The 27,152-nt window shown below is 33.1% G+C and overlaps 1 protein-coding gene and 1 pseudogene across 1 annotated transcript in view; one reads left to right on the top strand and one right to left on the bottom strand.

Moving 5' to 3' along the window:
* ALDH7A1 (aldehyde dehydrogenase 7 family member A1) overlaps positions 1–26,834 on the top strand; it is a 43,301-nt gene extending 16,467 nt beyond the window's left edge. Inside the window, exons 7-18 of the mRNA XM_074207189.1 lie at positions 2,694–2,738; positions 5,748–5,825; positions 7,978–8,075; positions 8,898–8,939; positions 11,361–11,455; positions 12,748–12,832; positions 15,924–16,030; positions 17,745–17,861; positions 18,243–18,340; positions 18,527–18,600; positions 23,980–24,055; positions 24,628–26,834. Of these exons, the coding sequence (XP_074063290.1) occupies positions 2,694–2,738; positions 5,748–5,825; positions 7,978–8,075; positions 8,898–8,939; positions 11,361–11,455; positions 12,748–12,832; positions 15,924–16,030; positions 17,745–17,861; positions 18,243–18,340; positions 18,527–18,600; positions 23,980–24,055; positions 24,628–24,682 (970 nt within the window). The 3' untranslated portion in view covers positions 24,683–26,834. The remainder of the gene's footprint in view (positions 1–2,693; positions 2,739–5,747; positions 5,826–7,977; positions 8,076–8,897; positions 8,940–11,360; positions 11,456–12,747; positions 12,833–15,923; positions 16,031–17,744; positions 17,862–18,242; positions 18,341–18,526; positions 18,601–23,979; positions 24,056–24,627) is intronic.
* Positions 3,299–4,115, bottom strand: LOC141503376 (translation initiation factor IF-3, mitochondrial-like; annotated as a pseudogene).
* Positions 26,835–27,152: the final 318 nt, after the last annotated feature.

The following is a 27,152-nucleotide window of genomic DNA, read 5'->3' as shown; positions in this document are numbered from 1 at the left end:
GGACTAGATTAATATTTATTTAAAAGTTTGGCCTGGATGTAATATATAGTCTAGTGAGGAAGTAGTCTTCTAGGCTACATTCTTCTAGAATGAGCAAAGAAAAAAAGAACACCACCATTAAAAGCAATTATTGAATGCTCAAATCACAAAACAGTTTGACTCTAAAACATCTACAAGGAAATCTATAATGAAAAACACAGTTTGTAAACAGGTTTAGCCAGAATTTCTGGAAGAGATGAAGCAAAAGTTTTGGCTTTTTTTTAAATGGTAATTAAACAATTTTTTAAAATGGTATTTCTAGAGGAAAAAATCAGAAAAGTTATGAAAGACTTCAAAAGGGACGTTTGGCACTAGAGGTATAAAATCTTGCCTCAATAACAAAATCTGTAAAACTTCAAATGGACCAAATAGAAGAAGCCACTCCATGACAACAGAAAATATTAAGCACAAGAAACTAAAAAAATAGAAGAAAATATAAAATATCTTATAGAAAAACAACTGGAAGGAGAATATCATGGAGAGGTATTTAAAACTATCATAAGAGGAAAATATTATCTCAGACATATCTCCTAGAACCACAGGGGTAAGGTGAAATTGGAAAGGATCTACTTGTCACTTCTTGAAAGTGAAAATGAAAATTCTCTTGAGTATTGAAATGAATATTCAGAACTTCAAAGTAAAAGTAAAAAAGAAAAGAAAAATGCTCTAAGCAGTCAGAAATAAAGAATTCTGTATAGTTAATTCTGCTATAAATGGTTGTTTTGAAAACAAATTGTTCTACAGGATTGATATATTAGGGAACACTAATTTCACATTTGCTTATTTGTAATTTCATTCTCAAGAAGTAGTGAGAATACAAAAAACTCCACCTCTTCAAAATAATTTACAAGCTTGCCCCTCTATTCTGAGAACAACTTTCATAAGCCAATATTGGGTCTTTTTCAAGATAAAATGCCATATTTATTGTATATTTTTCTGGTGTAGTAGGAGCTATGGGTAAAGGAAGATTGGTCTGCACTTATGAACTGCCAATCCTACCTTGTACCTATGGGTACAGTTTTCCAAGTCCAGGAGTTGTGACCTCAAGAGTTGTGACCTGCTAGGGTTGCTTCTCACCTGTAGCTATTCACTTTTAGAACCAGGACCCCTTAGGGACCAGGGTGCAAACAACCTGATGCTCTCTCTATTACAATGTTTATCAATTATTTTTTAGTTGTTTTTTTTTTTTTTTGCAAGGTAATGGGGTTAAGTGGCTTGCCCAAGGCCACACAGCTAGGTAATTATTAAGTGTCTGAGACCGGATTTGAACTCAGGTATTCCTGACTCCAGGGCCGGTGCTCTATCCACTGCGTCACCTAGCTGCCCTGATAATCTTTATCAATTTCTTAAACATTTAGCATGTATAAAGTGCCACCATTTTATTTTTAAAAAAATTTTTATTTTTTTAAGGCAATGGGGTTAAGTGACTTGTCCAAGGTCACACAGCTAGGTAATTATTAAGTGTCAGGCTGGATTTGAACTCAAGTCCTTCTGATTCTAGGACCAGTACTCTATCCATTAGATATCCCCCTAGATGGTGTGACCTTGGACAAGTTACTTAACCCTGATTGTTGTGCAGCCAGGGCCAACTTCAGTCATCCTGTTCATATCTGGACATTGGATCCAGGTGACTTTGGAGGAGAAAATGAGGCTGGTAACTTAATACAGCACCCCCTCACTCAAATACAGTTCACATATTTGTCATGGTATCACTTCCCTGATGTCTTGGGTCTTCGAAAAATGAAGGGTAAACATTAATGTTATAACCCATCCATTATTATTACAAGTTATACTCATACTATTGAATAGAAGGTAGAGTTTTAAAAGTTTTTTTCTTTTAGTAAGAAGAAAGTTTGAATTTCTCTACAATTCTAGACAATATGCATACTAACAAATCAAATACTTTTTTCTTTTGAAAAGATACAATGAATTATTACTATCAAGTAGTTTATCACATTCAGTATTAAAAATAATAGTACTTTTACTTTCAGATAGCTGAAACTCTTCATTTTACAGAAGGAAAAAAGGTCTAGAAAAGTTATGACCTTGCCAGTGATCAATAGCTTTCATTTTGCTAGCATTCTCTGATTGACAAATAAGGAAAATCAAAATGATTGACCTTGAACTGCTTTCTATTTACTCTATTAGTTGCAAGCCAAGAAACCATTTTTTCTATAACTTTTAGTTATATTCAAAGATTGTCTTTTAGATAAAAGTAAGACAGTTGAATCTGCTTATCAATTCTTATTGATGTAACCATCTTCCTTATTCTTGGAGTAATCAGATCTGGAAAAATAAAATAAATCTTTTACCCATAGCCTTCTCAGGTATGTTTTGGGAACAGGAAATTAAAAATTTCTTTTAATCAGGTTTGTACTAGCAAGACCAGATTGTCTCCTTGGAAACTCTTGGCCAAAGATGGAAATTGGATTGAAGGTGATTGTCGTTTCTAAGTTAGAAAACTTGTAACCTTTTGGGAGAACATGGAGAGTTCAAGTTAATTAGCAGTAAATCCTTAATTTAGCTACTAGGTTCATTTATTTTCATTTAAGAATAACTTTGGTAGTGACTTGTTTCTCATGAATGACTTAATTTTTGATTTCTATAGAAAATGATCCTGCAAAATTAATTTTCTTCCTTCTTTTCTTTTAAAGGAAAGGAGCACCAACAACTTCACTTATTAGTGTAGCTGTCACAAAGTAAGTATATGTGATGTAAATTTCTTTTGCCTAGGGGCCATGGTTTATTTATGTTTTATATTCCCTTCCTACCATCCTCAGTACCCACGATACATGTCTACATTTAGTGGATAACTGAATGTAAGCTGTGCTTTTCCTAAAGTATAGGCTTGATCATTGTTCTTTCACTGCCTCTCCTTTCTCTGTGATCCCCTTCCCTAGTAAACTTCAATGACTCCCTATTGCCTGCAGGATCAAATGCAAAATGCTCTATTGGACATTCAAAGCCTTCCTAATTTATTCCCCTCTTACCTTTCCAATCTTCTTATACCTTATCCCTGTCACATACTTGTTGATCCAGTGTCTTTAGCCTTCAGGTTGTTCCATGAATAAGACTTCTGATCTCTTGACTGCATTTTCTCTGACTGTTCCCAAAGCCTGGAATACTCTCCCTCCTCAAATTACCTACTGGCTTTCCTGGCTTTCTTTAAGGGTCAACTAAATTCTCATCCTTTTTCTGGAAAGCTTCCCCAACTCTATTAATTCTTTTTTTTCTTTGAAAGTTTTTCTTTATTAAAATGTCACTGTTGCAGAATATTTGATCCCATATTATCACTATTTTTTTGAGTCTCTTCTTTACTTTTCCTATATTCGTTCATTTCCTTATTGTTCAAGTGACAAAAAACACAGGTTGCAGCTTTTGCACCTCTTGTGATTTTGGGCTTAAGATGCAAAGGTAGCAATTTCAGGCATAGTCTTGAGAATATCATTAAACAGTTCCTCCTGCTTTCAATTGAACCTTTTCTTTCTCTCTAAGTCGAAGCTGTTCTTCATGAATCTGGCTTCCTTTCGTTAACTGGTACACTGGAGGATCTGCATTGTCTTTCTGTAAAACAAATCTCAGGTTATGTTCTTCCATTAGTCGAATCACTTCAGCTCGGTGCATCATTCCCAAATTGTTTCCATTACTATCAAGTAGTTGAAGAATTTGTTGACTAATTTTTCACCCAACATTACCCAAAGTTGGTTTTGATGATTTTTCTTATCTTTTTCATCTTCTATATCTCCAATAGTACTATATGCATTAGCACATGAAGGCAGAAGTAAACTTTCGGTAACAATGATAGGCCCAAACTGTGCTAGTGCTGCCTTTTGCACTATCTGTACACAAAAATATCTATCATTGCACTTAATTCCAGTTTTCAAAGTCTGATGTATGAACTTCTTGAGCTGTCATTCTGAGACTCATCGGGGTCCAAGAAGAAGAGGCCTCGGCTCTGCCTTCTGTCCCTCCGGGGATGGGGATGGGGAGAGGGCGCCCCAGGCTGGGGGTGGGTGGGCCCTGCCACCTCCCCCTGCTTGACCTTGTCACATTACAGGTCTCAGTGGCGGGGGCATGGGTGGGGTGGGTAGGGGGAGGGGCAGCCCCACCAGAGAAGGGGCCCTATGAACTGCAGGTGCGGGTCCAAGTTAACTGAGCCAACTCTATTAATTCGAATAGCTTCTCTCTGTTAATTATCTCCTGTTCTATATATATCTATACACACATACACACATACATATACATGTATATATATATGTATGTGTGTATGTATATATATACATATATATATGTATAGTTTTATTTGTATTAATTTGTATATGTTTGTTTGCATGTTATCTCCCTTGTTAGACAATGGGCTTCTTGAGGCCTGGGGTTATGTTTTGCCTCTTTCAATCCCTAATGCTTAGTTAGCATGGTGCCTATAAGCACCTAATAGGTGCTTAATAGATGTTTATTTATTGATTGAATTTTGATTTGATCCAAACCACAGAAATATGGTTAGGCCCTTGGTTTGCAATCTAATGTAATAGATCATTTATCTAAATATGGAACTTAGATTGCCTAAAACAGTAAACTTGGATTCTGCAAAAATCTGAGAAGGGGATTAAACTCCCCTTTGTTAATTGCAAAATAGCCAGTTCTCTTATGAGAAAGTATTTTCAAAATGTAGGGACTACTTGGGTAATACTTACATGCTTGAAAATGCAATGTGAATGATAAAAGAAAAATTTTTTTTGTAGATAAAATTTCAATCTATAGCATTCTTTTTGTCACCTAAGATATTAAGCCCTTAAAAAAACCAAAAAGAACTAGATTACTATCTGTTATTTACTTCTCCAGGTCATATATCCTATCATGTAATTTTGAGTTCAAGAACTTGAGTTGATATGCTGATTGTGTTACTTGCTAATTGTGTGACTTTGGGATAATAAGTTATTATTGATGTGTAGTTTATTCCTCCTAAAAAAATGAAGAATGTATATTAGATGATCTTTAAATGTTCCTTCCAATTCTAGATTCTATGATTTTGCATTGCTTTTATAGGGTCTGAAAAGGTTTGGGTATTTAGTGTGTTTGATTACACAAACAGTGTCAGGAGTTAATAATTCTTTTAGGCCAAAGTATGAATATTAGGGTACCTAGAATTTAATTAATAAAGCAGATTTTCTTTTTTGTCTTTTGAGATCTGGGTTGGAAAATTTTTAAAAATTTAGGGTGAGATATTTACACTTAGGGATTTGTTGCTGTCAGAAGATGTTTCCAGAAAATTAGGGATCAGATACTGGATGAGCTAAGGAATAGATAGTAGAAGGGAAAATGTCATGGATCAGTGAGTTCTTTTAATGTTATTTTATTTTTTCCAATTACGTGCAAAGATTGTTTTCAACATTCATCTTTTTGTAAACTTTTGAGTTCCACATTTTTCTATCATCCTCCCTTTTCTTCTACCTTCCCTGTGACAGTGACTAATCTGATAGGTTATACATGTGTAATTGTGATGAACATATTTCCATATTAGTCATGTTGTGAAAAAAAAGTAAGAACTAACTAGAATAATGAGCAGATAATGCCACTCCTTGAGGAATGACAGGGAAAAAACTTGGCACAAACATTTTAACCAGCATTCTGAGTAAAAAAAGGTGGGAGTTTTAGAGAAATGACCTTTAAAAAAAATTCAGAATCTTACTAATGTTTCTTTTCTTTAGGATAGTGGCCAAAGTTTTGGAAGACAACAACTTACCTGGTGCAATCTGTTCCATGACATGTGGTGGTGCTGATATTGGGTAGGTTAATTCTTTTTTCAATGAAAAGGTGACCAAAGGGATATCCTGTATGTAAAGGAAAATGTCCTCAGTTTTAAAGCTGTTCCAGAATATAATGGGTTACGTTAGGAATTTATGTGTTATCTCTTACTTGAGGTCTTCAGGTAAAGGCAGGATTGTTAGAAATGTTATAGAACAAATTCTTGTTTCAGGAACTAGATGGCATCCAAGTGCCCCTTAATTCTGAGATTCTGAAAGATGATCCTGGGAGATCAAATACATTTTCCCCGAAAAAATGAATCCATGAATAAAGGAGGGCTGAAATATTGTGTTTTTGGAATATTATGTAATAAATAGGATTTTGTGAACTATTTTCATAACCAAATTTTTATTTCTAACATTATTGTTATAGAAAAATGTATTTTGAGCTCCAAGTTAACCACATATAACCTTGGGAACATTGCTTTAAACCATTATAGGAACTGGATTCATCCTTTATTATAATAAAGTTCAGACAATTGCTATTTTGAGGAATAACATGTTATAATTCAAACTTTTAAATAGTTCTAATGGTAGTCTCTTATCAATAATGGTAATAAATAAGTCTCCATCAAACTTCCTCTGCTTTCCGTTGTTATTTCCATGTATTTCTTGTTTTTTAAAATGAAAATATCAGGAAAATATTTAAACAAATTTTATCCAGGGCTCTTCTAGAAAGCTGTTATCTGTCCTTCAAAATTCAAATCTTGTACCCTGCCAAGACTCCTTCCCTGAATGTATGTTCATTTACCACCACTACTAGCATTACCATCTTTTTTCCTCACTGCAATTTCAGTAATCTTATCAGTAGATGACCAAAGGGAGGAACAGAAATCCTAGTGAATTTCATGATGAATGCTGCTTCCATAATTCAAATAGCAGGAAAATTTCATTAAGTTGCACAGGCTCTGTTGTTGTGTTTTCCATAGTGAACACCATTCCCTTTAATTCTTAGAAGCAATTGAACATTGTTTCTGTTCTTAGTACATTATCTTAGAAAGAACTACCAATAGTTCTTTACACATCATTTACAATTCACTGAAGGTCCTATCTCCATAATTTCTTCTTATCATATGAATACTCCTTCCCTGAAAAATGACTCTAGTAATAGAGAGCTAAATGCTTTACAGGGCAATCTATTTTCATTTTTGATCCACTCTAGTTAGAAATTTTCTCTTGTTTCTATCACCACCTAAAATTTTCCTTCATTGAATCTGAGTACCAGTGCTACTGGTGGACTTATGAATTAGACAGTTTTGTGGGAAGCAGTTTAAGATTATATACTAAGAAATTGACTTAGACCTTTTGATCTAGAGAGATCACTTCTAGGTATATGTCCCCAAAAGGCCAAAGACAAAAGTTTCCAATTACACTGAAATATGTACAGCATTTTTATAGTAGTTAAGAAATTGAAATGAATAAAGAAAATTGTGGTACATGAATGTAAAGGAATATTACTGGATATATGATGGATATAGAACTATATAGGAAGATATAACATCAGTTCATATGATCTCATTTTTCCTTTAAAATCAAATATTTCTATATTTTTAAGTAAATGCATTTGAAAATATACATATCCCTTGAACTGGAAATTCTACTGCTAGGCATATACCACAAGCAAGCCAAAGACAAAATGAAAGGTTTTATATACACTCATATATTTATAGCAACAGAGAAATATAAATTGGGGAGTAGCTAAAAAATTATGGTATATGAATGTTATGGAATTTTTCAGTGTGTTAAGAATATGATGAAAACAAAGAAGCATGGAAATTCTTATGAACTAATGAGTTAAAAGTAAGCAGAACCAGAACAACAACCTTCACAATAATTACAAAATGATTAATGGAAAGAATAGTCATCAGGAAAACCTGAAGCTAAACATATTGTGTCATTATAATAAAATCTTGAAAGAAGAAAGGAAAATAATATTCTTCCTTCTTTTTAGAGATGTGGAGCATTATATATAAGGTTACATACAGTTGATATATTGCTTAGTTTTCCCAAACTGCTTTTATTTAGGAATGACCAGAAGGAATGGAGATGAACAGAGTGGTTGCCAAACTTCTCTTAATTGTTATTTTTTCACTATTTCAAATATTAAAATAGATCTGTGACCTTTCTTTTATAGCACAGCAATGGCCAAAGATGAGCGGATGGATCTGCTGTCCTTCACAGGAAGTACCCAAGTGGGAAAACAGGTGGCAGTCATGGTACAGGAGAGGTTTGGTAAGTGAATGTTCTAATAACTATACTTCTTTGAAGATTGAATGTGGACTTTCCCTCTCTTACACTCCTGTGGAATTCTTTTTGGTATTTTGAAGCATTCAAGTGAAAAAAGGATTGTACAATTGTCCTATCAATTCTTTTTTTTTTTTGGTTGTTTTGTTTGTTTTGTTTTTTGCAAGGCAATGGGGTTTAGTGATTTGCCCAAGGTCACCCAGCTAGGTATCTGAGATCAAATTTGAACTCAGATCTTCCTGATTCTAGGGCTGGTGCTCTATCCACTGCACCGAGATACAGATTTTGCAGAAGAAGGGTAAATGAAACCTTGCTTTTCTTCCAGGCTTTTCATAAGGATCAGTGAAAAAGGAAAATTATTATTTATTGGGATAAAAGTAAAGAACATTAATGTTAGAGATAATGTGTGATGTTTCTTGGTATCTCCTGACAAAATTCAGTGTATCCTTCACACAGCAGATAATCTGAAGCATTGTTTTCTGATTTAATTGTTAATAACTAGGGTCACTAAGTAGTGACTTAATAATTCATTTACTATTCAGTTGATCAAATACTGTCCTGGTGGAGAAATTACCATGTCATATGGACTGTTTTCCTTTTTCCCAAAATAATACAGGTTTGTCAGGTATTTTGACATAGAAAAATTTGGCTGTGATTAGTTTAGGTAAATTAGATTGAATAAGTCAATAGAAGACCAAAAGATAAATATGGAAATGTAATCTTTTAAGGGTTATAATGATGCTGTTGGGAAGAGTATCTCTGGGATATTAAAAACAAAATTTAATCTGAACTTTTTTGTTTTTTGTTAAGGGAGAAGTTTGTTAGAGCTTGGAGGAAACAATGCCATTATTGGTAAGGATAATAGCTTTTTCCCTTTGTTCATTCAAATTAGGTGTGTGTATGTGTGTGTGTGTGTGTGTGTGTGTGTGTGTGTGTGTGTGTGTGTGTGTGTGTAGTTCATTTATTTATTTATTTTTTGTTTTGTTTTTTTAGTTTTTTCAAGGCAATGGGGTTAAGTGGCTTGCCCAAGGCCACACAGCTAGGTAATTATTAAGTGTCTGAGGCTGGATTTGAACTCAGGTACTCCTGACTCCAGGGCTGGTGCTCTATCCACTGCACCACCTAGCCGCCCCATGCGTAGTTCATTTCTTTAAGAACTTTTGCCTGACTATAAAAGAAAATATATACTGAAAGTAAGAATAGATTAGGAGGAAAGAATTAAATTATCAGTTAAAATTTCTCAGGTTTTTCTCAATTTCACTTTTATTATTCCTTACAACGATAAGTTACTATTGCAACTAGTACCCAAAGGATAGGCACTGATTCATTGAAAGTTGGAGCTAGGCAGACTTCATCTTCTTTTTTTAATTAAATTTTATGTTTTTTCAGTCATTGAAAATCTACTTTCTCTTCCTCCAACTTCTCCCCTTTCCCTCTGCTTCCCAATCAAAAAATAAAGAGGAACCAAAACCTAATTTCAGACATAAGTTGAAGTACAAAACAAATTCCTCCATTCGCCATGTTCAAATTTCATCTCTTTGTCAGATAAAGGTAGTAGTGTTTCATCATGAATCCTCAGGAATTGTGGTTGATCATTGCTTTGGTCAGAGTTCTAAAGTCTTTCAAAAATTACCTCAAACTTCATCTTTAAGGAAAACCTTCTTAATAATTAGGGCATGTAAGACTTATTTGACATACTGCTTTGGTTGGGGGTTAGATTAGGTATTTGACATATAATAAGCATTTGATTGCTTGAAGGCACTTCCAATTCTGTAATTCTCTAAATCTAGAGAAGGTGGTGTGACTGACTAACCAATGAAGTCCAGGTTGGTTCGAGGGAACATTAGGGATATAACACAGGTTTGTCAGAGGTATTTTGACAGAAAAATTTGATTATTTTAAGTAAATCAGATTGAATAAATCAATAGAAGACCAAAAGGTAAATATGGAAATGTAATCTTTTAAGGGTTGTATAGATAGAGATCAGGGAGGTTATGGTGAAAGTGAAGAACAGCTTTAGTAAGAGTCCATCTATCAGTATTGTTAATGTGTAAATTTATATCTGTTTATTTGTAAAAAAGACCATGTAAGCATGTAACTTTAATGACAACTTTAATCATTTACTACAAATACTATGAATATTGCTGCTTTATTTTTAAGGGAAAAGGAATAGAATCATGGGGAGTTAAGAGTTAAGAGTTTAAATGTTATTTTGATCAAATGACTACAATTATTATGGGGAAACTTGTGAGCATAGAGAGAGAGAGAGGACTATGAGAATTTCTTAACTCTTATTTTGAAGAGAATTCTTGAGACATTTTAACAGTTGTTCAGAATGTTTAACAGTTGTTCAGAAACTGAATGTTTGGGTAATGTTTCTAGTTTTTGTGGAGAAGTTGATTTTTATGGGTAGTCTTTGAAGGTTCTCACAGCCTATATAGACATTACTTAAATAATTAGTATATTTTTGTTACATTGTTAATAAATTGTCTACTAAGGACACCAGGGTTAATAAGGAAGATAAGCAAAAGTTTATAGTAAAAGAAAATTTTTCCAAGGTGGAGGTTCAGAGCTAATTAGTCAATTAGTGATTGTAAAAGTTTTATCAGTTTATGAAGAAAAAACAGACTGTATTACTACCTTAATTACCTGAGAACCTGTGTAGAGAATTATTAAGGAAATTGTAAAATATCAGTTTAAAATAGGAACTACCTTTCTCTGGCTGATGTGGGCCATCCCTAAACTCTACTGCATAGAGTTAATGTTTACCATTGTGATTATTATTATCCCATGCTTTTAAGTTGAACCTTTTTCCATGAAAGATATTTTTCTTTGATATAAAAAAAATCATCCCTATATTTTCTTAAGGAAGAAGAATCTTTTGTATTTTTAAATAAAAACATTCCAGCTTTGACAGGAGTATGAATAGCTTTTATATACTTTGCTTGCTAAGTGCTCATTATTTTATTATAGTTATTTTATCATTTGGCATGTCAACTCTTTCTGTTTGTGGGGTTTTCTTGGGAAAGAGACTGGAATGATTTACCAGTTCCTTCTTTAGTGTTTTGAGGCAAATGGAAGATCTTTGACTTGGCATAGTCACACAACTTAAGTATCTGAGGTTGGATTGCAACTCAGGTCTTCCTTAGTCCAGACTTAGCTCTCTATTCTCTGGGCTACCTAGTTGCCTCCTATTTATTCTAGTTAATAATAGGAAAAATACATTGCTTTATTATCTGATTTGGCCAATTTCCTGTATACTTTTCCTTTAAGCTTTTGAAGATGCAGACCTCAATTTAGTTATTCCTTCGGCTCTTTTTGCGGCTGTGGGAACAGCGGGTCAAAGGTGTACAACTGCTAGACGACTGGTGAGTATATCTGTCTTAAGCTACATGTAACTCAGCCTTGACACTCCATGCCTGCTTTGCTCTTTTTTTTTGGTTAATTACAAATTCAAGGTCAGTTTACTACTTTATAATAAGGTGCTACGGAGGCAGTACATAAAATGAATCCTCCAGAAAATAATTGAGCAATGTTCCTAAAAAAAACAGAATACATGAAAACTATTATATTGTGAACTGAAATGCAGTTAGTATTGGGTTCCTCTTAAATAACCTTTTTTTCCCTCCAAAAAAAGATATTTTAAAACTTTTAGTGTCTGGTTTTTCAGTTCACTCATGATTTCTCTCTGTTAATGACATAATTTGGAACAAAATGTGAAAATGTTGTCTGGCAACTACTCCAGTGGGTCCCAGTTAATGAAGACCCAGAAAAGTCCTTGGCATTGTCAAATGATTCAGTATCAGAATTGGTTGTGATTTTTGTCAGAGGAATTGGCATTAAAGAAGAGGTGTTAATATCTACTTTGCCATTGCATTTTCAGGATCCAATATTGGACTTTTCCATCTAACTTGCAGCTGAAACCTATATGTTGTCTTCTCTGTTAGAATTTGACTTTCTTGAGAGAAGGAACTGTTTTACTCTTCTTGTTTGTATATTCAGTTTATTCATTCATTAAAAATCTAGATTTTTTTTTGGTATAGAATTGGAAAGGAATTTAGAGATAGATAATCTAAGTAGGAGGCAAATCTAAAGAGAATCCAAAAAGCCAAAGATGTATAGTGTCATGAAAACGATTTAATTTCATTATGTAAAATTTGGAAAATTCAGCCTCATTTTTGGGCAATTTACAAAAATGAGATTTTGTTAGTATGTTGATTTGATACAACTAGTTACTGTGTGATATTTATGAAAGTATCTTTAATACTGTTGAGAAAATTTTGATTAGATACAAAATTTAACTATGACATTCATCTTTATTAGTCTGGTGGCTTTTTGAAACTAGGCAAAGTGGTTTCTTGGACATGACTGAATTTTGTCCTGGCTTTCATGGAGAACAAATTACTACTGAAGTGACAGTTTTATTTTTAAAGGGGCAGAAAATGTCACCATAACATTAAAAATGAATAATATTAAAATTTGTACAGGTAGAATTCAGTTTTTAACAAATAAAAATAAACTTATTGTGAAATATATTATTTCTGTTCATTGTTTTTTAAATTTTGAATGATGAAATCTTTTTAAATTGGAGGATATTAAAAAATTTCATAATGCTAAGAACTTTAACAATTTTTTAACTTCTATGCAAATTTCTTTTTAGTTTTTGCATGAAAGCATCCATGATGAAGTTGTGGAAAAACTTAAAAAAGCATATGCACAGATTCGTATTGGAAATCCATGGGACTGTAAGTATTTCATTTTCTTTTTTTCCCCCTTTTTCCCCTGTTTTTGCTCTAGGATCCAGAGAAATGATTTTTACTACATGAAAGGAAGGTCTAATTATTCCTATGATTTCTAAGAGTTTTTAAAAGAAACACTTGTATTTTTGTTAAAAGCTTTTTCAGTGTCTTTTGAAATAACCATATCCTTTTTATTACTTATATTTTTAATATGGTTAATTAAATTAATAATTCTATAATTATTGGATCAACTTTATATTCTTGATACATACCTGAAGTGATCCTAGTGTATAATTCTTACAACATGGTGTAGCTTTCTACTTGTTAATATATTATTAAACATTTTTAATTATTTTATTAGAAAATGATTCTGTAGTTTTCTTTCTCTGCTTTGTCTCTCCTTGTCTTAAGTATCAAATAGATCATATTTGTATCATAGAGTTTGGAAAGGTACCCTCTTATTTATGTAGTATTAGAAGTAATTGTTCTTTGAATATTTAATAGAATTCACTTTTTAAAATAAATTTAATATTTGGGGTACATTTTAAGTTCTGTGCTGTTTTCTTTCCTCCCTACCCCACACCAGAAAAGGCTAACATTTGATGCAGATGTGTGTAATAAAATTCTGTTTATCATTTCTTTCTCTGTAAGTGGATAGCATCTTCCTTCATAGATTCTTTGTAGTTGATTTGAGAATTTATAATTATTAGAATAACTTAGCTCACAGTTATTCTTCAAATAATATTGCTAGGTTCTGCTCCTTTCACTCTTTATTATTTCATGCAAATCTTTTCATGTTTTTCTAAAACCAACCTGTTCATCATTTCTTAAGACACAGTAGTATTTCATCACGATCACATACCAATTTGTTCAGCTGTTCCCCAATTGATGAACATCGCCTCAATTTTCCAGTTCTTTGCCATCACAAAGAGAACTGCTTTAAATATTTTAGAATATATGGTTTCTTTTCCTTTTTCCCTGGTCACCTTGGGAAACATTTCTGGGTCAATGGATAAAGGCCATTTAAACTCTTTGGGCATAATTCTATATTATTCTTCAAAATGGTTTCACCAACAGTTTAGTGTCCCAATTTTTCTATATCCCTTCCAATTGTGTATATATATATATATATATATATATATATATATATATATATATATATATATTTTCCCCTTCTATCCTCTTGGCCAATCTGATAGTGTGAGATATCTCAAGATTATTTTAATTTGCATTTCTCTAATCAGAAGTAATTTAGAGTATTTTACATATGAATATATATGAATATATATGTGTACCTACATGTATTTTTTTTAATTTCCTCATTGGAAAGTGCCTGTTCATATCTCCTGACCATTTATCAATTGAGGAATGACTCATATTCTTAGAAATTTGTCAGAATTCTCTATATATTTGAGATTTGACCTTTATCTGAGAAACTCTATAAACTCTTCCCCCAAATTTTCTGTTTTTCTTCAAAAATTTTTTTTAATGTAATGAAATTATTTATATGTGATAATGTTTTCATTCTTATTTATTCATAAATTCTTCTTTTATCCATAAATCTGATATCAGGAATATGTTCATGTCTTAAGTAATTTCAAAAGAAAAAATTCCTTCATGACAAAGGTTAGTCTTTCGCATCTTTAAAGTAGTCCGAGGATCAGTATTGAAGCCACTTGTCTTATTTCACAAAATCATACTCTCAGAGTGGGAAGAGAAGTCAGTGTCTCCTTAGGGCTAGGCAAACACATTTCTGAACAAAATTCTTCTTTTCAGCCCTAAGATGTACAGGGAGTGGAAATCTACTGTTGAACTCCACTAACTCTTGAGATAACTCATACCACTTTTGAGCTTTTTTCTTATATGATGTTTAAATTTGCTCCATGATAACTTCTTCCCATTTTCCCCCATTTTTTGTCAATTGTGATCAGCTGACAAATCTAATCCCTCTTTGAGATAATAACTTTCAAATACTAAAGATGACTGCCACTTTCCAATCTTAGGCCATCTCTTTTCTAGCCTAGGTATTCCTACTTCCTTTAGTCAATCGTTATGTTTCATGACCATGAGACCTTTTATTTTCCTGGTTGTCTTGATAGTTTTCTATCTCCTTCCTAAAATGTGCTGTCCGTAATTGAACACAACTATGTTGACCTTAATGTGGTCTGGTGTAGTACTAAATGCAGGAATGTGCTTAGGGAAATTTTTATAGCTTGAGAAAATCAATTGTTAAAGTTTTAGTATGATACATTTATATATTGAAAATCAGCATACTTCCAAATTAGGCTTCATTTATTGTTTTGTTGATTATCTACACTTAGAAAATGTTGGAAAAATGTTAATAATACAGATTAAACTTAAAAGTGTGTTATGTATTTTCAGAGAACTTTTTATTAAACAATGACCAGTATGTCCTTGATGAAATGTTAAGATTAGACCCAAGATTATTAGGATAAAAATTTAAAGAGTCAAGATATGAGCCAAATTAAATTTCATATTTTAAAAACCCAAGACATTATTTTGGGAACACTTTTGTTTATAGCCCAAATTATTTTAGTCATAGGTTATTAATTTGGTGGTTGTTATTTAGATTTTTTATAATGTATGCTTATGAAGTGACCTCCTGAATGAGAGTTTTAAGAGTTCTAGTTCAATTTCCTTATTTTACAGATGAAGAAACTGATGTTCGAGTGGTTAAATGATTTGTTCAAGATTACATAGATAATTTTAGAGATTAGAAGCAAGGTCTCCTGATTCCTAATCTATTTCATGTCATTCTTATAGTCCATTGGTTTTTCCATTATTCCTTTCTGGTATCTTCTAATTCCTGGAATTCTTGGCAGCGAAATAATAAGATGTCATTTCAAATAGTTAATTGGTAAAAGAATGGAAAGTTAATAGTTGCTACGTCAACTTAGGTTAACTATTGCAAATACTTTTGAGTAGTCTTAATTATATAACAGCTTTTAGACTATCAGAGGATGAAAACAAAGGGAATATTTGATGATTGCAATTGTAAGGCATTAGTAAACTCAATTTTGTCATGAATTGGTATCTTTCAGGGAAAAATCATTAAGAATTTCTTTTTTCTCCATAGCTAATATCCTCTATGGGCCCCTTCACACCAAACAGGCAGTAAACATGTTCCTTGGTGCAGTAGAAGAAGCCAAAAAGCAAGGAGGCACAGTGGTCTATGGTGGGAAGGTACCGACTCCAATTTCTATGATCCCTAGTGTCTTATGTTTGAAATTACCTCAAAGCCATGGCAAATAAACCAGAATTTCCTTTTCTTGGCTTCTTATTTCCCTAGACCTTACAGAATGTAAATAGCAAAATGTTTTTGTTTTGACCAGAAACCATAAAGATCTTCTTCCAAATTTGATTTTTACTTTTTTGGGGGATGAGGTAAAAGTGTACATTCTTTGCCTCATTTCTTTCTTTTACCTAGCCTTAATTTCTTAGTGGACATTGCATCAAACTGAGATCTTTTAAATATCTGAGCTTAAAAAGGCCAAGGTCTCCCACTGCATCCTGAGCCATCTCTAGTTGTTCTGATCTGTATCTGGTCATTGAACTCAGATGGCTTTGGAAGAGATGAGACTGGTGACTTTGCACAGTTCCACCTCACTTAAAGCCAATTCACTTGCATATCATGACATTACATTCCTCTTGTATTTTAAGAAAAAAAAACCACTGTTTAAAAAGCAGGTCTTTGTGTGATTTTATTTCACAGAATCATGGAATTATTTAGCATACTTTAAGTAGAGTGTAGCTAATAGTAGATTAATAATTTTCATGTTTTTTTTCCTCCTCATGTCCAGGTTAATATTTGCTTCTTCCTGTTTCATCTCTCTCTTTTCTCTCTTTTCTGTCCTTCTGTCTTTTTTTAATACTCTCTCTGACAGAGCAAGAGTAAGAAATATGGATGGAAAGGAATCATCATCATAATTATTTTTTTTTGTTTTGCTTTTTTAAGGCAGTGGGATTTAAGTGATTTGCCCAAGATTTCACAACTAGTGATATCAAATGGCTGAGTCTGTATTTGAACTTGGGGTTCTCCTGACTCCAGAGCCAGTGCTCTATTCATTATGACGCCTAGCTGCCCAAAACTTTCTTTTTTTTGGTTTTTGTGAGGTAATTATGACACCTAGCTGCCCAAAACTTTCTTTTTTTGGTTTTTGTGAGGTAACTTTTGTGACTTGCCTGAGGTCATGCAACTACTAACTATCAAGTATCTGAGGCTGGCTCAGGTCCTCCTGACTTCAGGACCAGTACTCTGTCTACTCTGCCACCAAGCTACCCCTACCATAAATTATCTTTTTTTTAGCTGTAATGTAAACTTCAGTGGATGTATCCTTAAAAACCAATTACCATGCTTTGAATGAACATTATAAAATATGTAGAATCTTACCATAATATTAGAAGGAAATTTTTAATGTTAGCTCTTACAAGCTTTTATCCAATGGAGAAATATTTGTCTAATATTCCTAACACATGTAACTTGATAATTTTCTATTTAAAGTATTGTTTTGTAATATTGAAGAGATGATATTCAAATAATGTTCTGTTGATTATTTTAATTATTTATAGTTTAATAATGGACCAGTTAGAAAGTGGGTTGGATTGAATCCTTTAGGACTAAAAGATCTTTTATTGAATGTCACAAAGATTCAGCTTCTTTTTCAGACCGTTTAAAAAAGAAAAACAACTCCAGTGAAAGTAAGTTGTATTCAAGTTAGGGTACAACAGCAAAAGATAATAGAACATTTTTTTATTTTCAATAGCAATTAATTTATTTAGGAATCATACTTTTACTCAGCTGAATGTGATTTTTTCTCCTTTGTAGACAATCCTTACTTAAAAACATAAAATGTTATTTTCTTTCTTTTTTTTTTTTTTTGTTTTCCTCTCCTTCAAGACAATAGATCGTCCTGGAAATTATGTAGAGCCAACGATTGTGACTGGTCTTGAACATGATGCATCTGTTGTGCACAGAGAGACATTTGCTCCTATCCTTTATGTATTAAAATTCAAGGTGAAAACTGATAATACTTTTCCTTTCTGTAGTTCACATTAATGTAAAAACCTTAATTTTCCAATTTTCCAATGAATAAAAAAATAGGGAATGAGAAGAAAAGACATAAATTTATAAAATCTTACTAGAGTAAATGTTTCATAGATTCTAAGAGATCATTCTGATTAGAACCTGAAGATTCATTGTGAAGTATGAGATAAATATATGAATTAAAAACTATTACTCTTCAGACTCTTAAGTATGTATTCAGTTAGCCCAGTTGTAAAATTATATTTGACTTAAGATGATAAAATTATGTTATTTTTCAACTTTAGAATGATAATTTACCTAATGTTGGTATTGAGTATGTTATCTAATGGTTTGCATTCTTTGTATTTACAGAATGAAGAAGAGGTCTACACATGGAATAATGAAGTAAAACAGGGTCTTTCAAGTAGTATCTTCACAAAGGATCTGGGCAGAATCTTTCGATGGCTTGGGTATATCATTACCTATACACATAATAAATATAGATTTAGATCGAAAAATATATAGTGCTTGAACAATTTTTAAAGGTAGACAGTTAAAATTTTTTTTAGAGCACAAAATACTTTATTTGGAAAAATATCTTTTTTAAGGTGCCATCTTCTGCACAATAATATCTACTATTCCTCTGTTTCATACAGGCCTAAAGGATCTGATTGTGGCATTGTGAATGTGAATATTCCGACAAGTGGTGCTGAGATTGGAGGTGCATTTGGTATGTAGGGAATTGTTTTTTGCATTCCACATGAGATAGGAAGGGAGGAAAAATAATGGATTTTAGAAGTGTTTCATTAAAGCTTAGACTCTGAGGTTAAGAAAAATTATCTTTATTGTAGAGGTAGTTGGATATAAGTGGGAATATTGCAGATATTTACTGTTAGACTTAAGTTGATGTGTTTAGTTTTGCTGAGTTGCTTTTTTTTGTTTAAATTTTTTTTGTTATAAAAGAATGCTTTCTGAGGATGACAGGGACAGGAACAATAGGCTTCAATAAAAATAGAATTTAAAGAAAAAAATTTTTAACTCTAAACTGATAAGAGTTTCAGAAAATAATGCAATTTTTATTCTTAAATGATCTAATGTTCAGTTTCCCAACAATGGCCAAGATCTGTTTCCAGATGTAATATTTTAAAGATCTAGGCAATAAAAAATTTGAAGAATACTTAAATTCCTATTCTTAAAATGGGCTTAATAAATATTAAATACCATCTCTAGATATAGGAAAATTCAAGGTTAGTTTTCCCTAAGCACTCTTCATTTTTTCTCCCAAATTTTTAGTTACAGTGGTAGTGGAGAAAGCTAATAGCCGTTTTAGATTCCTAGTCCAAGTTTTAATCACCCAATTTTTCTTAAGATAAAATAAACTAGATAGTTCTTGGTTAACTTGGAACTATTGACACAAATGCAAAATAAAGCATCCTATCTTTTGAATTTTACAATTTTAAATCCTCATTATGATTTAGAATAAGTAAAATATTTTAAGTATTAAGTTTTTAAAAAATATTTTAAATCTTTTTTTGAATTATAAGGATTTTATTTATTTTGAGTTTTAGAATTTTTCCCCTAATCTTACTTCCCTCCTCTTAAATCTTTTTTTTATGTTATTGTTCCCACTTCCCCTCTCCAGTCTAGGTTTCAAGAAAATTTGTCAGTATATACAATTAATTTTGAAAAATATTACTTATTTTTCTAATGTTGATTCTACCTTCTATTTTTTAGTATGTATTATCATATCCTTTTGGTTGTCAGGATAAACTGGATTCAACTCTAGTCTCTTACAATTTTAGCTTCTTTGTGCTAAAGACAGCTCTCTAGGACTTCTTTGATAAGACAGTTTAAATACTGCTTAGAGTTATTCCATACTGATAAAATCACTGCTTCAGGAATAGAAATTAAAGATAACTATCTAACATCACTCTTTTAGGCTGATCTTGGTGGTGTGCTTTGGACTATTTTCACAGATTCATTCTTATAATGACATTCTCTTGATAAATAATGTTCCTTCTGCTCTCATAGAATTAACAGTCAAATAAACCATGTTAGACTTTGAAGTAAGGGAGGAACTGAGAAGGGTATGGAAATGAGGTGGAGGGGGAAGGGAGAGTTCCATTCCTGATAAGAGAAGATGGTATAGAAAGCAGGATATCATCTGTTTACATAAAGGGCAATAATATAAACTAAGCCTGGGAAGGCAGTTCAGAACCAAAGTGTGGAGGACCACAGGGATCCAATTAAGGTTTTTTTGAATATGACCTGATATAGAGCAGTGCAATTTAAAAAATAAAACATTTAAAGGATTAGTGTGAAGGATGATTTAAAGAGGGGTTTCAAAAATATTAGCTAAGAAACTGAATAACTTAGACTAGAAATAAACATACCAGAATAGAATGGTTTCAGTGTGAATAGGGGGAAAAAGGAGATTGTAAATATAGAAGTAACAAGATTTTTACAACTGATAGTATTAATGGAAATAGATCAAATGTAAGAAGGGCCAGGGTTTTTAGGGGTTGGCATGGGATAGGGAATAAGGAAGACATAGTAGGAAATTCTGGTGGGACATTTAATATGATGTTCAATTACAGATAGCAGATAGAGCTGAGGGGAAGGAATGGGGCTAGATCTGTAGATTTAGGGGTCCATTGCATTAATAGTGGCAGTTGCCATGGGAATGTATTTTATTTAGAGGAAAGAGAGGTGAGGACATAATTTTGGTGGGAAGAGCTAACAAATGGGAAAGAAATGGTCATTTAGGCAGGAGAACTATGTCAGTAAAACAAAAGAGACTATTGGAGGTAGAAGGAGGGTAGCAAATATTCTGCTACAAAGCAGTCAAAAAGAATGATAATAACAGTATATACTTTTAACTTTAGCAGCAAAGAAGATATTAGTGACTTTGAGAGATCAGAGTCATAATGGTGAGGAAGACAGCTGAATCATAAGACATTATAGCATGTGGGATTGGTGAAGGAGAGGCCTCTGAGGTATTGCTTTTAAAAAATTGTTAGTAGGGGCAGAAGAGAAGGCATTTATTTGAGGGAGGATCAGGGAGAATTTTACTTCTTCCCTGACTACTTATTTCATGATCATAGCACATCCTTCTTCCTCAGAATTGTACCATCTGCAATATCTCAAATTTATTTTCCAATGTAATTTTCTTTCTCCTCCTGTTTTATTGCTTTCCTTTTGATCTCCAGTCCTTTTACTGCCACCAGCACCCATAGGTTTCCATTTTGCCTTTACTCAATTATAGAGGCCCCATATTGTTTAATCTTGCCCTGACATTTGTACTTGTTTTTAAATCTCTACTCATTTCAAGCTCCTAATCTTATTATCCCCATACCCTGCATTCAAGATGAATTCATGTTTACAAAAAAACTGGTGGAGACAATTGAGCTACAGGTGTCCTAAACTTCCCTCATTTCTACTTAAATTTTTTTTTAGTTTTTTTTTTTGCAAGGCAATGGGGTTAAGTGGCTTGCCCAAGGCCACACAGCTAGGTAATTATTGTGTCTGAGGCTGGATTTGAACTCAGGTACTCCTGACTCCAAGGCCAGTGTTAGATGCACTGCACCACCTGGCCGCCCCCTATTTTTTTTTTTTTTTTTGCAAGGCAATGGGGTTAAGTGGCTTGCCCAAGGCCACACAGCTAGGTAATTATTAAGTGTCTGAGACTGGATTTGAACCCAGGTACTCCTGACTCCAGGGTGGGTGCTTTATCCACTGGGCCACCTAGCCACCCCCTAATATTTTTCTTTTTTTTAATCCATGTTTTCTTCTCTCACATCAGAGGAACAAATTCTTCTATTTTTTCAAGACTGATTCTTTGACCTGTACTTTTTATTCCATCTTCTCACGTTTCTTTTAGGATAATGTTCTATTATTGCTCTATTTCATTTCCCCCCTCCCCATTGACACCTTTGCCTCTGCCAACAAACATGCTTAGTCTCCCTTATTCTAGTCTGCATTTTGCTGGTTAATTCTCAGAAACCATTAATTATATTTGTTCAATCATAATTCTTGACCTTTATGTCCTTGAAACTTTCTTAATTTAGTTTCTAATCTTCTAATTATTTTCTTTTCTCTGATTCTTTGTTTTTTTTGCTAAATACTTTCCTATTCCTTCTCTTTTCTAAACATTTTTCAAAGTTCTGCCCTCAGCCCTCACTGCTTGGATTCTTCATTATTTACTTGGTAAACTTTATTAATCATAACAGCTTCCCTACTTGTCTCTTATTCTGATGATCCCCAGATCTCAACAGAGAGATCAGTCTCTATCACCATTACCTTCTCATCCCCTTTCCCTTTTCTCACAAGTCAATCCTTTTTGAATACCCTTAATGATATTGCCATCATATAATCACCTTGGTTCAAACCACAGAATTGTTGTAATCTTATTTTTCCTTCTGCCTCACCACTCTTCTCACTCTCTACCCTATCTCCCCATCTGGCCATTTGCTGAGTCATGTTTTTTTTCTTTTTAATAGACATTTACGTATATTTATGTGTACACACACACACACACACACACACACACACACACACACACACACACACATTTATGTATAGTACACCAGTACTGAAACTAAAAAATTCTATTTTGTACAGCTTGCTTTTCTTTTTAAGTATATAATTTCAACCTCTAGCTTTCAAAACTGCCCTGATTGTGCCTCTCTCTGGACTTGTATTCTTTGCATTTCTTTAAAGAATGTTTCAGTGACCCTCTTCTTATTTTGGTTGCGGTGTCCTCTTGCCTTTTCTCCTGCTATTACCATTACCTTGAAGTCTTATCCTCCCACATTTTTAGCCGTTGAACAGAACTTTGAAGTATAGTGAAGATGTCAGAAAAAAGAAGTGAGGTGCCACAACGGAAAAAGAGAAAAGTAATAAATACACTTTGGCTGAATCCTGTTAATTCTTTCTCCCAAATGTCAAAGGAGGAATTTTCTTTCTTTCTTTTTTAATAGGTTATATATTTTTATTTTTCCAATTATGTACAATGATAGTTTTCAACAATCATTTTTTTTGTAAAAAGTAAAAATTTGAATTTTCCATTTTTCTCCTTCCTTTCTTGGCTGAAAATAATCTAATATAAGCTATACTTGTATAACTATGCTAAACCTAGTTAAAGGGAAAGTTTTCACTCCTAATTAAAGTCCTTATTTACCTCTCACCTGGATTATTTCAGAAACATACTAAACCAGATTCCCTCCTCTAATCTGTTCTGTGGTGCTATATTAATTTTCTTAATTCTTGCCTTTTTTTGTAAACCTTTATATTCTTTCCCAGTTTTTAATACAATGTCTAGCTTCTTAGCCTGCCTCTCAAGACTTTGAACATTGATTCTCCCAATCTGCCCTACTAGACATATATCATAGTAAACTACCCTGTCTTCCACTCAAATTGGATTACTTAACTGTTCTCTAAACTTATCCTTCATTTTTTGGTCCTCTTGCCTTTTCTCCTGCTACTACCATTACCTTGAAGTCTATCTCCCACATTTTTAGCTGTTGAATGGAACTTTGAAGTATAGTGAAGATGTCAGCACCATCTCTTCTTTGAAGTCTTCCTTGATTCTATCATTCAGAAATCTGCACCTTTCTTAGAACTGTCCTAGCATTTTGTACCTCTTTTATAACATGTTTTATTTTTTCTAAAAATTTTAAATTTGTATATATCTTATTGTTTTCTCTTCACCTTTGGTTCCTGAACCACAGCTAAACACTATTTTGAGCATACTAGATATTTGTTCAAGATGCATGGGGAGGGGGGTGGCTCGGTGGCACAGTGGATAGAGCACTGGTCCTGGAATCAGTTGTACCTGAGTACAAATTTGGCCTCAGACACTTAATTACCTAGCTGTGTGGCCTTGGGCAAGCTGCTTAACCCCACTGCCTTGCAAAAGCCTAAAAAAAAGATGAATGGGGAGGGTACATATAAAATAAAGAAGAAGAAACTATCACATCTTTTATATTAGGGGAAAAAAAGGTGAAGGTGTTCTGTCTTGTTTTTGTTTCATATAATAAACTCGGGCAAGTAAAATCAACTTTGTTTTTAAAAATGAAATCTGAGTTGTGAAATTGTTTTGGTGTTTTAGGAGGTGAGAAGCATACTGGTGGTGGCAGAGAATCAGGAAGTGATTCTTGGAAGCAATATATGAGACGGTCTACTTGGTAAGGATAAGATTAGGCCAGAAAAACTGTAAAAAATAGAAGATTATCTGGTAATTTCCTTTCAGCTCTTCCCTCATTCTTTTATTATGTCAACCTGAATTTGAAAAATATTTCTTTAGCTCTTTTTTCATATTTTCTCCAAAGTTAGTAGTTGACATCTTCATGAGTATCTCTTTATTGTGACTGCTGCTTTGTCCATAATGATGGGATGGGAGTGGTGCTAGTACCTGTCTTCTGAAGCAAGTTGGAGAAACTAGCTTGCAAGACTCCTAGTAGTAGTCTCCTATGTCAGAGCACATAAATGCCTCTTTGGGGAGACTGTTGATGGGATTGACAGTTCATGTCTGATTAGTAGTCTCTTTATACAGTCCCTTATTGTGTTGCCTTCTTTCTCTAGCCTACACCTTTCTTCCCCTTCACACAGGGAACCTTGTCTGGGAGAATCTTCCCAAGAGAAATCTGAGTGTGTAGAGATGTTATGTTTTGGTTAAGTCAACTTTGCAAACCTTAAAGCTAAAATTTCTAAATTTTTTTCATCTAAAAATTTTTATTGTTTCTTTTTTTTCCCCCAGCACCATCAACTACAGTAAAGACCTTCCTCTGGCACAAGGAATCAAGTTTCAGTAACAGTGTTTTTGGTTTAGATGACCTCCATACTTACCTCTTTATGATGATAACAATTTATGGGCTTTATTTATCATTTGATGGTAGAAAATAAAAATTGATCATCATTCCCATTTTTTTTTAAAGGAAAATCTTAGATTTGAAATCAACATATTCATTTGCTTAAGAACTCTTTGAAAACAAGTGTTAATAAACTAGAACAATATTTACATGACAGAGGGAAATGTTAAACATGTTTCTGATGATAGGGGCCTTAGATGAAACAGGTTCTTTAACTTGCCTTTACCTCTATTCTCAATCCTATCATTTCAAGTGAAAATTTAGGATTTTAATCAGAGAATCTTCCAAACAAGAAATTGTTGGTGAAAGAGTCTCTATTAGAGACCCACAATAGTTTCATACTTGTCATTGTGATGATGATCATCAGTTTAATCCTGAAGTGATATGGGTCTGTGGATTAGTAGAATATAATAAGCCCCATCTAATTCCCTACCTCCAAGTTTACAATCTAGGACTGAGAATCAATGTGCTACAACTTGTATGTATTTTATAAACAGAATCTAATTTGGTTATCAGGTTTTTCTATTTTTATCACTGCATCTAATAGAGATTTCATATGATTAAAGATTCCAATATAGGTTTCTGTAGGTTAGAGTGTAACTGTAAATGCTAACAATAGTTTTGTAAAAGGTTCTAAATATATCATGATAATATTAATCTGTTGTATTTCAATCTGGCCTGCTCATTCCCATGTCATATTAATGAACCAGACTTGATCAAGGTGGATTTAAGATAAGCAATGTTTGGATGATTTCACAAAATAATTGTGTACAGTTCTTATTCAAAGTTTGGCCTCTCCTATTCTTTTGCCCAGTATACAGTTTTTTCCAAACTGTTGTGCCTTAATACAGATAGTGTATTAGATTTGAAGTTGCTTACAATTTTAATTGTTCTTTTTGCCAATAACTTTTTATTTTTTAGTTTTTTTGTAAGCCAATAACTTTTCTTTTTTTCCATTTATTTTTATTAAAGATATTGAGTTTTACAACTCCCTCCCAATCTTACTCCCCACCCCCCGCTGAAAGCAATCTGTCAGTCTTTACTTTGTTTCCATGTTGTGTACTGATCCAAATTGACTGTGATGAGAGAGAAATCATATCCTTAAGGAAGAGACAAAAAGTCTAAAGAAAAAAACAAGATCCAACAATAAGTATCTTGTTTATTTCCCCTAAATTAAAGGGAATAGTCCTTGAATTTTGTTCAAACTCCACGGCTCTTTATCTGGATATGCAGACAGCCCAAAATTGTTCCCTATTGTTGCACTGATGGAATGAGCGAGTCCTTCAAGGTTGAATATCACCCCCATGTTGCTATTAGGGTGTACAGTGTTTTTCTGGTTCTGCTCATCTCACTCAGCATCAGTTCATGCAAATCCCCCCAGGCTTCCCTGAAATCCTGTCCCTCCTGGTTTCTAACAGAACAGTAGTGTTCCATGACATACATATACCACAGTTTGCTAAGCCATTCCCCAATTGAAGGACATTTATTTGATTTCCAATTCTTTGCCACCATAAACAGGGCTGCTATAAATATTTTTGTACAAGTGAAGTTTTTACCCTTTTTCATGATCTCTTCAGGGTATAGACCCAGTAGTGCTATTGCTGTATCAAAGGGTATGCTCATTTTTGTTGCCTTTTGGGCATAGTTCCAAATTTGTCTCCAGAAAGGCTGGATGAGTTCACAGCTCCACCAACAGTGTATCCTAGATTTCCCACAACCCTTCCAACAATGATAGTTATCCTTTCTGGTCATATTGGCCAGTCTGAGAGGTGTGAGGTGGTACCTCAGAGAAGCTTTAATTTTCATAAGCCAATAACTTTTCATTGAGATATATTGTTTCTAAAATGCCTTTTGACTTGAATTGTGGTCACTTTTGTATAGTGCTAACTTCAAGTTTTTTCTAAGAGGGATATCAATAATGTTCCAATGGGGCAATAAAACCTAACTTAGAATACTTTCTAGAATGAATTTCCTAGCAATAATAAATAATTAAATATTTCTTCTTTTCCCTTTGACATTGGAATAATTGTCATCAGTTTGGAGGAAGAGCATTTGTGTGGGTGTAGAGAAATAAAGTATTCTTAATATGAAAAAATTTGACCATTTCTTTCCTTTTTATAATAACCTTTTAAAAATATGTTGTCATCAAAATTTTCTCCATATTTTTATCATCTCCCTTCCCAGAGACCCATCTTAGATTACAAATAATATTTTTAAAGAAAAAATTTTTAAAATACATTTAAAAAGCATGAAAATATGTTTAGTGTGTCATACTTGAAGACCTCCCACCTCTGCAAAGGAATAAGTGGGGAGGACTTCACATATATCTTTATTAGAATCATGTTTTTCTTACAGTTTTACATCATTTTTTATTTTTGCTGTTATAATTTCTATGTATATTGTTGTACTCCTA

This window comes from Macrotis lagotis, chromosome X (genome assembly GCF_037893015.1).
Source record: "Macrotis lagotis isolate mMagLag1 chromosome X, bilby.v1.9.chrom.fasta, whole genome shotgun sequence".
Classification (NCBI taxonomy): domain Eukaryota; kingdom Metazoa; phylum Chordata; class Mammalia; order Peramelemorphia; family Peramelidae; genus Macrotis; species Macrotis lagotis.
Note: the sequence above shows the minus strand (reverse complement) of the source record. Positions and strands in the feature narration are given on the sequence as shown.